This window comes from Struthio camelus, chromosome 9 (assembly GCF_040807025.1).
Source record: "Struthio camelus isolate bStrCam1 chromosome 9, bStrCam1.hap1, whole genome shotgun sequence".
NCBI classification, from domain to species: Eukaryota; Metazoa; Chordata; class Aves; order Struthioniformes; family Struthionidae; genus Struthio; species Struthio camelus.
In genome coordinates this window covers 21,260,223-21,276,392 of record NC_090950.1, presented here as the reverse complement: position 1 = coordinate 21,276,392, position 16,170 = coordinate 21,260,223, and the positions used below count along the sequence as shown (strand labels likewise).

General features: G+C 64.9%; 1 protein-coding gene across 6 annotated transcripts in view; it reads right to left on the bottom strand.

Annotated features, from left to right (window-relative positions):
• Nucleotides 1-2,479: 2,479 nt before the first annotated feature.
• Nucleotides 2,480-16,170, bottom strand: part of TNK2 (tyrosine kinase non receptor 2) — a 30,940-nt gene continuing 17,249 nt past the window's right edge. For 4 of the 6 annotated variants that reach the window (XM_068954284.1, XM_068954285.1, XM_068954281.1 and 1 more), the window contains 13 exons: nt 15,231-15,443; nt 14,896-15,048; nt 14,307-14,584; nt 14,051-14,177; nt 13,620-13,766; nt 13,169-13,263; nt 9,351-9,545; nt 7,279-7,370; nt 6,576-6,620; nt 4,272-5,635; nt 3,214-3,309; nt 2,986-3,113; nt 2,480-2,830 (listed from right to left, as the gene is read on the bottom strand). In XM_068954284.1, coding sequence (XP_068810385.1) covers nt 2,824-2,830; nt 2,986-3,113; nt 3,214-3,309; nt 4,272-5,635; nt 6,576-6,620; nt 7,279-7,370; nt 9,351-9,545; nt 13,169-13,263; nt 13,620-13,766; nt 14,051-14,177; nt 14,307-14,584; nt 14,896-15,048; nt 15,231-15,443 — 2,940 coding nt within the window. In that variant the 3' untranslated portion in view covers nt 2,480-2,823. The remainder of the gene's footprint in view (nt 2,831-2,985; nt 3,114-3,213; nt 3,310-4,271; nt 5,636-6,575; nt 6,621-7,278; nt 7,371-9,350; nt 9,546-13,168; nt 13,264-13,619; nt 13,767-14,050; nt 14,178-14,306; nt 14,585-14,895; nt 15,049-15,230; nt 15,444-16,170) is intronic. The other 2 variants (XM_068954286.1, XM_068954282.1) reach the window with 2 other exon arrangements.

The window sequence follows — 16,170 nt, the reverse complement described above, 5'->3', positions numbered from 1 at the left end:
GGAGGAACAAGGAAGCGAGCAAGACTCTCGCTTCGCTCCCGCTGCCTCGGGGTCCCTGCGTCGCTTAACCCTTCCCATCTCTGGGGGCTCCTGCGAGGGCGTCTGGGTCTGAGCCGTGCAGAGACCTTGTGGTGCTCAGCTCTGCCTCGGCAGCGTTTCCCGGAGCGGGAGGATTGGCTGAAGCGCTGCAGAAGTCATTGCATTAACAGCTGATCACCTTAATGGAGCCATTACTGCAGGGGGTTATCTGTGCCATCGGAGTGCGTCCCATTGCAAACGCCCACGCAAATCCAGGGCGGGTTGTGGCGGCGGCGGTGGTGGTGGTGGGGCAGTGCTCTTATACCAGCATTTTGGGGCTGGGCCTTTCTCTGCTTTTCAGGTCACCTTAAAAAGGAAAAAGATAGAGAGACTTACCCTGGTGTGCAAAGGCCCTCTTGGGCCTGGCGGGAACAATTCCAGCAAGCAAAGGTTTGCTTCTTCAGCTCCAGGATTATTTTAAGCAGGGGGAAAAGTCAATTAAAGCATTGCATCTTCCTTGCTTCACCTACAACCATCCAGCCTGGCAGCCACGTGGCAGAGGTGACTGTCATGACAGCTGCACTATGGATAGGGAAACTGAGGCAGGGAGAACGGAGGTGTCCCTGGAGAGCCCAGATGCCCTGCCAGGCTCCAAGCACAGCCAACCCCATGGCAGCACCACCAAACCTCCCCATCCCCATGCTCAGAAAGGACTTATCGCCCTCCCTGGGGAGGTGGGCTTGGAGATGAGAGCTGCACAGCACTCTAGGTGTGCATGGCTCGCGGGTGATGTGGCCACGAGCAGCTGGCGCTGGATCTGGGGCACCATCTGCTGCGGGGAGGGACACATCGCCGGGACCGGGCTGCCCTGCTCACCAGGTGACTCACCACATGAACGTGCCAGAGCCCCCCGCACGGCAGCCTCACCTCCAAAGCTTTGGCCTCTGCATGCGCCCGGGGCTTAGCGATGGCTGGAGACAGGGCAGCCCAGGGCGAAACCCGGGGTGCTTTCGTTGATGCCGAACGTTTTGCTGTCCCAGCAACACCGGTGTGCCCAAGCCCAGCAGTTCAGCGGTGGATCTCATGGTGCTACACGGCTGTGACTATAACCCAGCCCCAGTCGACATCCCCGACCTGTCTGGGATCGCTCCCAGGCAATGCCAGCTTTTGCTTGGCATCCTGAGATAGGCCAGGCCCTCGTGGAGACCATACAAGCCCTGCAGGCTTTCCGCAGCATGCACAGGCTTGGGTATCAAGCTCCTTTCTCACCTGCACAGAAGCCATCTTCATGGTGACTCTGAAAGGCAGCACCTCGGGGAGCTGGACCACAGACCGGGCCCTTGGCTCGGCACGGTGCAGGGGGTTCGAACCCCGCTTCGGCTGCGTTAGCGCTGCCGCCTCGCTCGGCGCCTCCTGCCGGGTGCCAGCCCCCTCTGCCCAGCCGCGGGCACCTCGCTCCGGCTTTGCGGCGGTATCCGGTTGCACAACGCCCCTCGCCGCCACGCGCGTGGGTGAGGGCGAGATGCAGGTCTCACCACTCCCTGCCCGGGCATGAGTCACGCGGCGGCTCCGATCCTATCTGCCGCGGGGCGCTGGGGCAGCTGGAGGGGGTGGCTCGTCACCGGCGGGGGGAGGTGCCGGGGCCATGCCCCTTTGCAGGGGAGTCCTTGAGCCTCGGTCCCAGGAGTGGGACACAGCCTCACAACTCAAGCAGCCCCAGAGTGGGAGACACTCATGCCCCAACAGAGCTTGGGACCCACCAAAGCAAGCGCGACGGGAGGGTGTTCCCGGCTTTCAGCTGCCCAGGGACCCCTGGCGCCCGCCGGGCATCACACAAGCCTGAGGCTTGCCTGGAGTGCTCAACCCAGCAGGCACGTGGTGGCCTCTGGGCACCTTCCCTGCACCCAGCCCCGCAACGGGGCTCCCCCAGGGCCGGGCTTTGCCTGGCGAGAGGGCTCCCGTCGTGCAGCGACGGCACAGGCTCTTCTGACCCCCGTGGCAGCCGGGAGCTTGCTGCACCCCCAGACTGCTCACCGCCCTGCCAGGCAGGGAGGGACAGAGCAGTGCCCCTTGGTTATACCCTGCCACGGCTCACCAGCAGGTGCCCAAGTCCTGCTGCCCACCCGGGGGTGCTGCTCCTCAGCCACGGGACATAAGGGGACCACACTGTGCAGGGCGGTGATGGATGCAGGTACCTGATGACCAGGCCAGGACAAAGCTGAGGCTGGGAAAAGCTGCTGTTATCGTTTCTGTACCCCTCTGCCAGTCTCACAGACTTGCATCCTCCTGGGACCAAGGAAGCCCCAAAGCACCGGGGCGGATGGTCCCGGCCACCTGTAGAGGAGAGCGGCATGGACAGAGGCACAATCTGTGGTGGCCTGGCACTGGGAGCTGTGGGGACTCAGGGATTCTCAGATCTTCATGTTGGCAGAGAAGAACCCAGGAGATGGGCACAGGCATCCTCCTCCTCTCCACAGAATATTTTTTATATATTTTTATATTTTTTTATATATATATATATATATATATATAATATATATATTAAAATTACATTTCTCTTTACAAAAACAATTCAACAACGGGCTGGGGGACGGAGACCATCTCCAAAGCCAGGGCAGGGGCACCCTAGCATGGCAAGTGTCCCAAGCCCTAGACAGGCTCCATTTCGGGGCACCCCTGTCCCCCAAGCAGGGCTCAGTCCAGAGTCCAGCAGCAGGTTGTATGGATAGGGGTGGCCACAGCGCATGGTGGTCCCACGGCGAGATGCCCACTCCAGATCTGACGTAACCCACCTGGGCCCCGCTGTCACCGCCTGCAAGGAGAGGAGAGGACACGAGCTCTGGAAGGGTGATGGACGCAGCTACCCAAGAGCAGCTCCAGGCCGCTCCACACATGCCTTGCTGGGATGGGAGACCCTCCCCAAAAGATTTGCCTTGCTCCCAGTGCCTCCTGGGGCTGGGCACCTACTTCTGCCGGGCTGTACTGTAGGGATCCAGGAGGTGGGAGCTGGCCTGTGCCAGGTTCCAGTCGAACATCTCCAGCACCCGGTGGCACTCAACACGGGACTTCAGCCCCAAGCAAAAGAGCTGCTCCACCTGCAACAGGACACGGCACAGTGTGGGTGAGAGGCTGCAGGCTGGCAGGGGCCATCCCTACCCTCGCCGGGGTGGCGGTGCTGGGCGCTACAGCACGTACCTTCAGGTACTGGATGGCGCGCTGGACGTTCCAGCCATGGTTTTGCAGGGCTGTCTGGCACTCCTCTGTCGTCACGCCATGCACCATGTCCTGCACCTGCAAAAGGCTAGCTGTTACCCTGGGACACCGTCTGCGTGCCGCCAGAGCACCCACCAGCCCACCAACGCACCCAGCCACCCGGAGCAGCAAGGCCCCCACAGCTGGAGCAGGGGGTCAGTGCAGGACTCTGGGGTTCCCCCCATGCCTCTGCCCCATGAAGCACTGTCAGCCAGGAGGAGCTGGGGCTGGTTAGGGGACTGGTGTTTGCGCTGTGCATTTTGGAACCATGGGGGATTTCTGCCTCTGTGGGTCTGCCAACCCATCCCTGTGGTACAGCTCTGCATCCCGTGCGGTGGGCAGCTGTTGGGCCAGTGACCTCTAGACCCCACTGCTCCTGGCCGTGAGCAATCCCTTTATGGCACTATGAGCTTTTAGGGTGCACAGGCCCTCCGCCTCAACCCTGGGTTGCCAGCTGTCTCCCCCCGCCCTCTACAGCACATCCCAACATGCACCTCTTGCCTGGGACAGGGGCGAGCTCTTGCCTCCCCGCTGCCCAGCTGGAGGTGCTCTCACCCCTGCCCTGCCCATCCCCAGGATCTTCAGCTTCTCTGGGGCTTGGGTACAAATTCCCCAGCTGGGACCAACCCAGGACAGTTTGCCCTCCAAGCCCAAGGGGACCACAGCCACCAATCTGGGCCTGGCCATGGCAGCCAGCTTGCGGTGCCAGCTCAGGCCATGGCTCACAGTCTGCCCTGGGGCAGGGCTAACACAGGTTAAAAGGGTGTTTGATCCTGCTTTGGGCATTGCAATGACACTTCTGCACTGTGGTGTCTTTGGAGAGACCTCGTAGCCAGTGCCCCTTGGGGTCAGACATAGGGAAACCGAGGCATAGGGTGCGGACAGCTCTGGCTCAGGCAGTGCAGTGAGTCCGTGGCACAGGCACGGCCATGGACTTATGCCACCAGGACGAAAGCCACCCTGCCCCACATGACCCGCAGAGCCCTGGGGAAGCCACCTACCAGCCGGATCTTCTCGGAGGGGCGGTAGCCATCTGGCCCATCGTAGACGATCTTTTGGAGGCTGCAGGAGGCTTTCACCAGGCACTTGGGGCCAGGGTTGCTGTTGTTGGAGGAGAAGTTGGCCTTGTAGTCTGGCTGCTGCTGCACCATGGGCCGGACGGTGGCTGTGGTGACCACGCGGGACGCCGGCACCTCTTCGGGGCTTTTGGCCTCCTTGAAAAACTTCTCGTACTTGTCCAGGTAGGCAGGGCGCTCGGGCAGCAGGTAGTAATGGGTGCTGCTGACTTTCTGCCCATCCTTCACGATGGGCAGGATGCAGGGCCCCTTAGGGCAGTCTTTGCCCTGCGCCTGGATGACCTTGGGGGTGGCGTATTTAGGGTCAAGGGCGAAACTCTGCGTGGTGGGCATGGGCTTCCCTGGCGAGGTGGAGAGGTAGGAGCAGAGCGTGGTGCGCTGCTGGGGAGAGCCCACCTGCAGAGCCATGGGGCTAGGTGTCCGGGAGGTGGGCTGTGACAGTGGGTCCCGGGGGGGGATCTGGGGCGGCCGGTCCTCCTCACCCCCTGAAGCTGGTGACAGCTCCCCTGACCAGCGCCCGGGCTCATTCCTGCGCAGGGGCCGGGGTGGGATGGGGACACGAGGTGGGATCTGGGGCTTGTCTTCGGCAGGAGCCGCGGCGGCAAAGACAGCTGGCCCCAGGGGCACGTTCAGCCTCTTCATGCACTCCTGCTGCAGCTCCTCGAAGATCTCAGTGGTCTGTGTCAGGCTGGGCTGCTTGGCCTCCTTGGGGGGCAGGAAGAGGTTGTCCTCCAGCACTGCGGCCCTCTCACCCTCATCCACGAAGCCATAGTTGGTCTCGCCTCGCTCCCGGACTCTGGGCAGCCCCGCACGGCTGCCCCGCTGTCCCGGGGGGCTGTTGATGGAGCACACCTCAAAGTCATCCTCATCCTGCGCCACATCATCGTAGGCGGGTGGCGGGGGCAAGGGCCGGGTGTCCCAGTCCACTACGGGCGTGGGGTGGAGGGGCCGGGGCAGGGCCCGCGTGGGGCTCTGTGGTGGGGTCTTGTCTAGCAGTGAGAAGGCCTCCATGGCCAACTTGGCGAGGGAGGGGGCCGTGAGCTCCCCCACAGGTGAGGGGCTTGGTGGGGGCACCTCCTCCTCAAAGTCAATCAGTGTCACCTCGCCGCCCGCCGGACCCTCGCTCAGTGGCTGGCTGGGCTGCCGCTCGCCCACCTTGGTGCCTGACACCCGGGCTGAGGGCTTCACCAGCCGCAGTCCCTTCCCTGGGCCTGGCTTCTTCAGGCAGAGCTTCCGGAGGCCTGCAGACAGCACGTCGTCCTCCTCGCTGACTGGGTCGTAGGAAGGCTCTAGGATGTGACAGAGAGGGCAGTGAGGGTGCCACCAGATCCCGCACTCCTTCAGCATCCCCACCCCATGTTCCCCGCTTCCCTTGGGGTGGCGGGAGGGGATGGTCCTCCTTAGAGGTGACTCCCGCCCCAGGGGGCATGATAGGTGCAGGCGAGCATCTCCAGCCCCAAGACCCCAAGCACGATCCTTTTTAAAGCAAGACTGCGATGTCCAGAAAATTCGCCCAGCCCCACAACATGTCAGCCTTGGCAACCCCTTGCCCTGCTCCTGTCTTCATCCCCTCGGACACAGGGCTGCCCCCTTCCTGCCCTGCTGCTCTCGGAGCACAATCTGCCCTGGGTTGCCCCTGCCCTCCTCCCCGCCGTGGCTCAGGGGACCTGCGCCTCAACTTAGCCTAGCTCCATGTCTCTCCGTCCACGTCACGCACAGCCACCACCTGCCCCCTCACCCCCGGTGCATGCCCATGCCACAGCCGTGCTGGGGCCGAGGGGTGGCTCAGCCCCACATAGCACCTGGGTTAGTACTGGCAGCGGGTAACACCTCGGAGCAGTTAGTCCCCACTGGTCCCTCCACAGGAGATGTTTGAGGAGGGGAAAGAGCCTGGAGACGCCTACGGGGAGGTGGGGCATGTAGCAAGGGGGGCACCATCCCCCTGAGGCTAGGCCTAACAGGGGGCCACCTCGCTTGGGCCCTGCCCTGGATTTGGGAGAGGGGTCCATGGGCAGTGGACACGTCCCTAGGGAGAGAGCAGGGCCGTGCCATCACCTGCCAGGGAGCCTGGCCACATCTCCCAAGGGGGGTCAAGCGGAGCAGAGGGGACAGCGGGCCGCCCCGGGCGAGAAGCGCACAGCACACCCCGAGTACCTTGGAAGAAAGGAGCTAAGAGAGAACAGAGGGGGCACGAGCAGGGCTGGCGGCTCCCAGAACAGCCCCACTTACTCGTAAGCAGGACGGCAGGCTGAGGCGGGCGCGGAGGCGGCTGCCCTGCGGGAGAAGAGAGAGCCCGAGAGGAGGGGAGACGCGGAGTTAGTGCATGAAGCAAGCAGGCAGCCAGGGGGGTTAGCGGGAGAGCGGTGCACGCTTCGCCCCTCCACCGGCCTTGGCTGTGGGGGCCTGGCGGGAGATGTGGGCATGGGGCAGATGCTGGTGGCAGCCCCCCAATTTGTAGGTTTGAGGGCTGGAAGCACATCTGTGGTGTCTAAATTCCTTGAACTTCCTGGGACTCCGTGGCTCTGAGGTCCCCCGTGATGGGGAGCCCTCACCCAGGAGGCTCGGAGGGGGTGTGGGGCCTGTCCCAGCACTACGAGTGGCAATAGGGCAGAGGTTGCAGCCCGGCTGCGTTGGCAGAGCCTGCGAGTTGCCCTAGCTGGGGGACGCTGCTGGGCCAGGTGACAGCACAGCCAGTCCTGCCCGCACCCAGCCCCCCGCAAAAGCTTGTGCCCCCAGTCTCTGAAAAGCAAGTGGCAGCAAGAGACAGAGCAGGGAGGAGAGACAGGACAGCAAAGCAGTGCTGGCTAGTCCTACCCATCACCCAGGCGGCAGGGCACAGTTCCTGGCGCAGAGAGGAGACTGGGCTTAGCACAGCCCAGCGCAGCTAGCGGGCTGGAGACAGAGGGACCAAGGGGAAAAAAAAATCGCTTACTTTTAGTCCTTCCTGGAAGTTGAGTGGGTCTGGCAGCAGTTAAATCCACACCTAAAATGTCAGGAGGGTCCATGGGATTTCCCAGGTACAGCCTGTAGGTAGAGAGGAGAGAGAGGCTGGGGATCAGCACTGTGCACGGCCCCCTCGCCCCCCAGACGCCCAATACGTGCTCATATGCACGTGCAGCTTGCCTCCGCCTCTGGCAGATGGCTCAGGAGGGGGTCGTGTCCTTCCCCCTCGCACATGGGACAGGGCAGGGGATGAGGTGGAGAAGACCTCACAGTTCCCTCTGCCAAGCACCTCACGCCCAGGGAGCGGACCCAGGAAGGGGCAAGAAGAGGCACATCCTGCTGTGAGCACCAGCCCCGTGACTGCTAGGGTCCAGGGCCTGAGGCACTGCACCCTGGGCAGAGCCTGGGGCTGCCCTGGTAACATCGATCCCCTCTCCGGGTCCAGTGCAGGACACCTGGCCATGCCCAGGGTGCCGTACCAGGGTGCCATACCCACAGCGTTGCACCAGGGCATTGCACTGAGGTGCTGCGTTGGGGTACTCTCCCAGGGCGCAACACCCAGGGCGCTGTGCCTGGATGCTGCGCCCAGGGTACAGCACCCTGGTACAACACGCCACGCCGTAGCCGGGGAGCTGCGCGGGGCCAGCCAGAGCGCAGCGCGGCGGGAGGCCCGGGCGAGCCGTCGCAAGCCAGACGTGGTGAGACAGGGAGCCGTCGGGAGCCGTCGCAGCCCCAAGGCCTGGGCGTGTGCCGAGCTCGGTGCGTTCTCTCCGGCCCGGACGGCACGTACCCAGGGCCCATGCCCACGCACAGGGGCGCGGGGAGGCCTGCTAAGGCACGAGCCGGCTCCACGTGCTCGTCAGCTCGGTGAGCGCGCCCAGGGTCACCGACACAGCCACCCCGGGGGGGGGAACAGCCCGTGGCACGAGGTGCTGGGGGGAGACCACGCTGGGGAGAGCTATCAGCGTCCGGGCTGGGACTGAGGGCATTGGCAGAGCTGGGGGGACACCCTGGGGCTGGGATCCCCCATGGTCCCAAGGGTTCCTCTGAGCCAGGTGGAGGTGCTGGCTCTACCCAGCAGGGTCTTTCCAGGCTTTGAAACTGCATTCCCTCACCTCCAAAACTGCCCTCCTACAACAAACCCAACGCTGGCAGAGACCCGCTGTGCCCCCTACACTGAGCCAACGTGCCCCTGCCCGTGGCCCGCTCAGCTCGGCTGCACCCTGGGGCGCAGGGCTGTGGTGGCCGCTCTCAGCCCCCATGATGGACACCACGAGCAAGCGCCAGGTTAGGCTCTAGGTCCGGCCAAGTGGACATGATGCCCAGCCCCATAGGGTGCTCTCGAGCATAGAAACCCTCCACGGATTCCCCAGTCCTCCTCTTTCCCAGCTCTCACTCCCGTTGCAGACCAAACGGTGGTCGCTTTTGCTGGAGCACGGGGGAGAAGAGAGGTTTTCTGCTGGATTTTTTTCTCTTTCGCTTTTTAAAAGGACACATGCAATTAAAAGCACGAGGCCAGGCTGCAGCCTGGCTCCTCTCCATGCACATGACGTAAAGAGTCAGTTTAGGAGCCCTAGTACTCCTCCAGAGTGCTGGATCAGGGCCTGGGACGGGAACAAGCTGGGGGTACTCCGTTTTGGGCTGAAACGCGGCCACCTCTGGGGCAGCGCTTCATGCCGTACATCTACCCCAGGGAAGGGGGAGGGCGGAGAAGCGAAAAGGGGCTCTGGGGCCAGGAGAAGATGCTCTCTCCGTGCAGCCCAGCCCAAAGCTCGCCCAACGCCATCCCCTGATCTCCCTGGGGACGGCGCGACCGCCCCACGCGAGTCCAGCCCCCCGGCCCCCCACGCTCCCCCAACCATGCAGCACCCAGCCCCGTTAGTGAGAAGAGGCGAGGGAGTTAGTCAAAGCCGCAGGACCCTGCAGAGAGCGACTCGCCCGAGCAAGACAAGGAGGAAGAGCCGTTCCAAGGAGGGAAGGCCAAGCCACGGCTCGCTCCCGCGCCCGGCGGGGAAGGCAGGGGGGAGGCAGGGGATGCAGAGAAGACAGAAAGTTTCTTACTCATCAATTTTATCGGGAAACCCCCAGCACTGCTGCGGGTTGGTGTCTCCATGGCCTGTGTGGATGAAGCTGTTTTTAAGCGGCTGGCTGATGTCGTGGGCCGACAGCCCTGCCACCGAGGTCACCGTGTTTCGGGGGAACTGGCCCACTTTTAGGGTCCGCTTATTCTGACCCCGCCACCAGTAATTCTCGGCCCTAAGGAACAAAAAGGACCTTGTTACCGATGGCATGAAAGGAGGGCGAAACCCCGCGGTGGCGGGGCGGGGGGACCCGCACCCTGCCCCAGTGACACAGGAGGAGGCAGAGTGACTCACCCAAGGTCACACTGGCAGGCGGTGGCCCAAGCAGGAAGGGAAGCCAGGTGCCAGGGATCCCCAGGGACCTGGGTGTCTCTAGGGATCCTAACCCTACACCGTGCTCGCTCCAGCACCACGCTCTGCCTCCCTCCCTACCGTTCCCCACGAACCCAGATGCCAGACGGGGCAGGAGTCAACCTGCTGGGTAGGTGGGTGGTGGAGAACAAAGTTCCTGGCTTGCGCCCGAAAGGACGTTCCCCTTCCTGACCCCGATTGCCCTGAGATGCGTAGTAGCTGCAAGGTGACCCTGCCTCGAGCTGCTCCTGGCTGGGGCCCCCGTAGCAGTGGGCAGCACGAGCAACACGCGGGGGACCAAGCAGCTCGGCATTGCTGCCGAACTCTCGCTACTGGCCACCGCTACCGATTCCCATGGGGGGAACCGGGGTGGCGGTTGCAGGGGACGTGGGGCTGCGGGGTCTCCCGCGCTTCCTACGTTACCACCGAGCCCCTGCACGGGGGGGTCCTCTTGCAGACGTGCTGGCGCGGGCAGGGGGGACGGGCAGGCAGAAACACAGCGGGACCGAAGCCACGAAACCTCCCGGTGTCACCAGAGCGGGCCAAGCCAGCCCAGGGTCCCGGCAGGCGCAGCCTCCCCGCCCGGGGACGTGGCCGCCCCTGGGCTGGGACGGGGCAGTTGTGCAGCCCAGCCGGGGATGCAGGGCAGCTCGGGAGCCAAACGCAGGTAGATGGGGCCAGCACCCTCCTCGCGGGGGCCCCGGGCAGGCAGCCCGGCGGTGCCCCCAGCCCAGCACCGTGCCCACGCAGCGGGCAGCTCAGCGGCGAGGCCGCGCGCGGTGCCAGCCCGGCGAGGCTGGCATGGGCCCCGCAGTTTCCTGGAGTCACCTGTGACTCACCCCCGGCCACTAACTCAGCCCTTTTCCTGTTTACCTTCCCTGCTCGCCGCCAGCCAGCCGCATTACTCAGCGCCGGGACCCCTCGGCAGGGCTGGGACCGAGCCGAGCCGGCACCGGGCACCCTCCCTCGCCCGCAGCGTGCCGGGGCTGGCGGCGGCGGACGGGTGGGAGACGGTTTTCCCTCCCTGGGAGGTCTCCTCCGCTCGCCCTCTCGGCTCCCAGCCTGGCTCCCGGCTGAGCTACATCCCTGCTGGAAGGATGCTGCGGCCAAGCCGGCCCCTCTGCTCGCCAGCCCCATCCTTCAAGAAGATTTTGGGGTGAACCCCCCGGGCACAGACCTCCTCTGTCCCCTTACGCTGCCCTGCGCTGTCCGAGGCAGCGTCCGGCACTGCGGGCACAGGGCGCCACAAAAGCTCTCCCCGAGGCGGTGCTGGGTCCACGGGGCTTTCAGGTAGGTCCTACCCTATGCACAGAGCCGGGGGGCCTCTTCCTCTGCCCACACACACGTATACACACCCAGAGCTTGTTTTAACAACGTGCAGGGGCTTGACAAGAGGCGGGGGGGGGGTGTTTACAGTGCCGCAGGCAGCTTCGCCGGGGCCGGATGCGGCCCCCGGTAGGAGCCCCCCGCCAGCCTTCCCCTCCCTGCCTGGGCATCGCAGGTGCGAGCACGGCGGAGGGAAGCTGCCTCTGTTCCCGCAGCTTCCTCCTGGGGAAACTGAGGCACGGAGGGCAAAGCCGGGGCTAGGTAAGGGCTCTCCCTCGTAGCAGGCCCCGTCTGACCCTACTGCTCAGGCAGTGCTGGCACGCTCTGCGCCTCCTGCCCCCGCGGGCTGCTCCTGCCCCGTCCCCCCCAGGCTGCAGCGCCCACGGCTGCCCCGCTGCCAGGGCATCTTGCAGTCCCAGGGGCATCTCACCATCCCGGCTGCTACCCACCGACCTGGTCCCAAACACACCTGCCCAGAGCCACTTTCCCCGCAACGTGACCACCAGCCCCCGGCAGGGCAGCGCTGGGCCCCTGCCCCAGCGGAGGGATGCCGAGGGCCAGCGTCCCCCTTCCCCTGGGGAAACTGAGGCAGGGGAGGCTCTGCCCGGGGCTCCAGCGGTCGAGCTGGCAGACAGCGAGGAGCCAGAGCGCAGCACCCACCGCTCCCAGTTCTCCCCCCGCGGCACAGCCCAGTGCCCGACCCCAGCCCCTTGCAAACCTGACGCCCCCCCGGGCACAGCCAGGTCCCTCCAGCACCCCTCGCGCCAAGCCCCCCGCTCCGTCCTCCCCCCGGCAGCCCCCGCGCAGGCTGAAGGTTCACCTCGGGCCGGCTGTGCCGCGGCGTCCCGGGCTCACGCCATGGGGGGAGCGGGCGGGCGGGCGAGCGTGCACGCGTGTGCGCGGCGTGTGCGGGCTGCAGGCGGCTGGCGGCAGGGGCAGGGCCCCCCGAGCCCGCCCGGCGGCCTGGCCCGTGATGCAACGGGGACGATGTGCGCGCACTGGTTCAGCCAGCGCCGCGGCCGCCCGCCCTCCGCCTCCGCTTCCCTCCCTCGCGCCGCCGACGCCACGCTTCCCTTCCCCTCCCCTCCCCTCCCTGCAATTAAACCGCCAGACCCTGGGCAAGAGTCATCGGCAGCCGGGGAGAAAGCTGGTCCCTCCAGACACACAAATCCGGCCTGATTCACCTCCGGGTTGTGACTAAACGCAGGGATCCTGCCCCAGGGGGAGGGGGGAGAGGGAAAGGAGAAAAGAAAGCTCCTTTCTTCTCCCCTCCCCTCGGCCCCGGCGGCAGTCAAGGTCTGGCTCGGGCTATAGGGCGCCTGGGTGCCCGGCACCCGCCAGGGCACAGGGACCGCGAGCCCCGCGCGTCCCCAGTGCCCTCACCGCGCCGCTCCCCCTCCGTCCCCGAGCGGTGCGATACGGCTGGTGGCGGGGGACAGGGATCGTCGGGGGGAGGTGACGCTCCTGGGATGGGGACCCAGGGACAAAAGGTCTGGCTTGGGGACCCCTGGGGGGGCTGTAGAGGGGTCTGCTCTGCCCCAGGGGGTGTCCAGAGGACCAGAGGAGCCGCATGCAAAGCCCACGGTGGAGGAGGAGAGAGGTCAGGCTGCCACGGCACCCAGTCCGCGCTGTCCTTCCCAGATGGGTAAGGGTGACGCGTCCCCACCGCTATCAGCAGGGAGCGGCCCCGGGGCGCGCGGCTGCCTAGCAGGCGTTTTCTCGGGGCAAGGCCGGGGCAAACCAACAAGCGTGACGGGGTGAGTCAGCGGGGGCGGACGGCACAGGGAGTCCGGGCGCTCCGGGCACGGCCGTGCCCCCTGCGCCGTCCGCGTCTCCCCCCGGCACCATCCCCGCAGCGTTGGGCCGGCGGGACGTGCAAAACCGGAGGGGCAGTCGGGCACCTCTGCCCGTCGGCGGGGTACGCGGCCAGATGTGCCATAGAGGGCAAAGCCCCCTGACCCTGCTCACGTCCCTGCTCCCCACAGCTCTGCCAGTGCCCGCAGCCCCCAGCATCTCCATTCTTGGGGTCCCCATCCCTGGGCAGACTGGCAGCTGGTTCCCCCTCGGAGGGGCAGATCTCTGTGCGGCCAGGGCAGGTGGGGTCCCCCCTCAATACAATACCTGCCCTCGATGACCGTGATGATGTCGTTCATCTCGATGTGCAGCTTGTCGGGCTCCTCGAAGTCCTGCAGGGCCCTCATGTCGGTGGGCTGGGCCTGGAGGGGAGAGTAGAGGTGAGGACATGGGACGCTGTCCCCCATGTCCCAGACGGGGTGCTGTCTCTAGGTTCCCCCAGCCCAGGCTCACGCTGCCCCCCATGTCCCCTGTTTGGGGGCCAAGTCCCAGCCCTGCGGCCAAGAGAGAGGTGGATGCGGGGCAGGGGAGCCCTGGTAACGGGCATGAGAGAGAGTCACTGCCCCCGGCTGGTGGCCCATACCCCTAAATATTACCTCCCAGCTTGATAATACCCTTAACTCTACCCACGCTCAGGCAGCCCCAGTGGGAGGAGGCCCCCAGCGCTGCTGCACCTCTCCCCAGGAATGGTCCCTCGACATCCTCCCTGCCTGCCTACCTCGACCAGGAAGTCCCGCAGGGCCACAAAGGTTGGCCGGTCCTCAGGTTTGTGCGCCCAGCACTGCAGCATGACGTTGTAGACGTCCTGGGGACAGTCTTCAGGCCGCGGCAGCCGCTCCCCCTCCTTGTCTATCTTGTGTAGGATCTGTGGGTCAAGCAGCTCCATCAGCCCTGCCCCACGCAGGGGGGTCCAGGACCCTGCTGCCAAATACAATGGTGATGGTGGCTCCATACCGTGAGCCCAAACGGCCTTCCAAGCCCTTGCTGGGGACCTCATTGGGGCAGGACCTCCTGAGGAGGCAGACCCCGGAGGGCTTGGGAGCAGATGGGGAGCAGCCCAGACTCTGAGGCTTCCCACAACTACCCTCCCCATACAAGGCTTAGTGCCCATCAGGGGGCCCAGGCGATGGCGTCCACCATACTGCCCACCTGGCTGCCATTGAGGCCGATCCAGGGCTCCTGCCCATAGGTGAACATCTCCCAAAGTGTCACTCCAAACATCCAGGTGTCGCTGGCATGGGAGAATGTGCGTGTCTTCAGGCTCTCAGGAGCACACCTGCCCGAGAAGGAGGTGGGTGTCAAGAGGGGCTGGGCATGGCACCCCTGGCTCTCCCCTCAAGGCATTGCAGGCTCTGGGGCAATGCCCACGGGGTGCTGTCTCTAGGTTCCCCCAGCCCAGGCTCACCAGGCAAAGGGCACCTTGCGGTGCTCCTGCATCACGTAGTGGTCGTCATTTTTGGGCAGGGCTCGCATGAGCCCGAAGTCCCCGATCTTGACCTGCTCATTGGAGGCCAACAGGATGTTGCGGGCAGCCAGGTCGCGGTGGATGAAGCGCTTGGACTCCAGGTAGGCCATGCCCTTGGCCACCTGGATGGCATACTGGCACAGCGTGGAGATGAGAAAATGGCCCTGGTTCTTCCGCAGACGGTCCAGGAGGGAGCCCAGCGGGGCCAGCTCCGTCACCTGGGCCACAGGGAGGGGAAGGCAGGTCAGTCAGGCAAAGGGGCACCCAGTTCAGACTGGTTTCCAGCCCCCTCGTGCCCCCTGGTCTGGCAATCCTTGGGGAAGGCCCAGGGTACGGAGCCTGCTTGCCCCACAGCTCAGTTAGCCCTACAGCATGGGATCGCTGCCCCAGGGGGCCAGGCTCAGTGGGCAGGGGCAGTCCCATGGTGTGGCAAGGGCAGTCGTGGCTCAGGTGTATGCAGGGGTTGAGGTCAGTCCCGTTTCCAGGGGTGGGAGCCCAACCAGCCTCCCTGCTGGCATCCTGGACTCACCATCTTCATGGGGTGAGAGAGCACCACGCCGTAGAGCCGGATGAGGTTCTTGTGGTCCAGGGAGTGCATTGCGTTCACCTCGCGGATAAAGTCATCCAGCACCTCTGGCTGGCTCAGCACATCCGTCTTGAGACATTTCACTGCCACGTTGAGCTATGGCCAAAACAGGGATGAGCCACAAAGTGGTACAGACACTTTCCTGGCGGTCTCTCAAAGTGTTTTCCTCCAGGCACCGTCATCCAGACCACAGGCAATCCCATGCCCGCTCTCCCCACCACGAGCAGCACCAGCCCCCGGGGCAGAGGGCTTTGCCGCAGGAACTCGCAGCCCCTTACCGTCTTGCCAGCCGGTGTGCACCACTCGCCGCGGCGCACGACGCCGAAGGAGCCATCACCCAGCTTCTCGAAGAGCAAGAGGTCCCTCTCCCTAATGAGGCAAGTCAGGGAGTTTTGGCTGCTGGCTTCCAGGGGAGGTGGCGTGGGCGGCTTGCGGAAGGTGCTCTGGGGCTGGGGTGGCAGCTCCGATTCGGGGCGCTTCCCGCTGAACACCTGCGAGGCGCAGAGGCATATGACACGCAGATGCACAGACACCCAGGGCCCCCCAACTCCTCCCACTCATGAGGCAGGGATCGGCAGGAGCAGAGCCTAGCGGTCAGAGCCTGCCTCCGTTTCCGCTCCCTATAATGGCGACAGCCACCTGCACTCATCTGGGGCTGGGCAAACACGGCACGCAGACCAGCCAGCCCATCTGACGCTTTGGTTCTGCAAGTGAGCAGTGCCGGGAGAACTCCCTGCCTAGGCTGTACACTCTGAAACCTAATGATGACCCTCCACCTGGTGCTTCCCCAGGGCAGGCTGGCTGCAGTAGCAGGCTCTGCTTCTCTGCAGGCTGGCTGCACGGTGAGCTGCAACGCAAGATGGACTGAGGGAAGCAGCTGCTTTTGGGCTGTGCCTCTCACAGTGGCACTGTGGAGCACGTGCCCCACATGGATGGCTATGTCGCAGGTCCCCAGAAGCCCTGGCAAACCAGCTCAGTAGCTGGAGGGCCCTGGGCACTTCTTAGCCAGGCTGTAGCCACGAGATGTGCCTGGGCACCAAGCCGGGAGAAACCTCCAGCTTGGGCTGAGTGTGGCGAGACATGCCCATAGCAGCGTGGGCCTTGCAGGGCAGTCTGCTGCTGCCCACGCTGCCTCGCCAGCTTGGAGGGGATGGGCTCTCTGCCTTTTTGTCCCCTCGACCCCCTCCTGGGGTGACTGGCAGGGACCAACCCCGTACT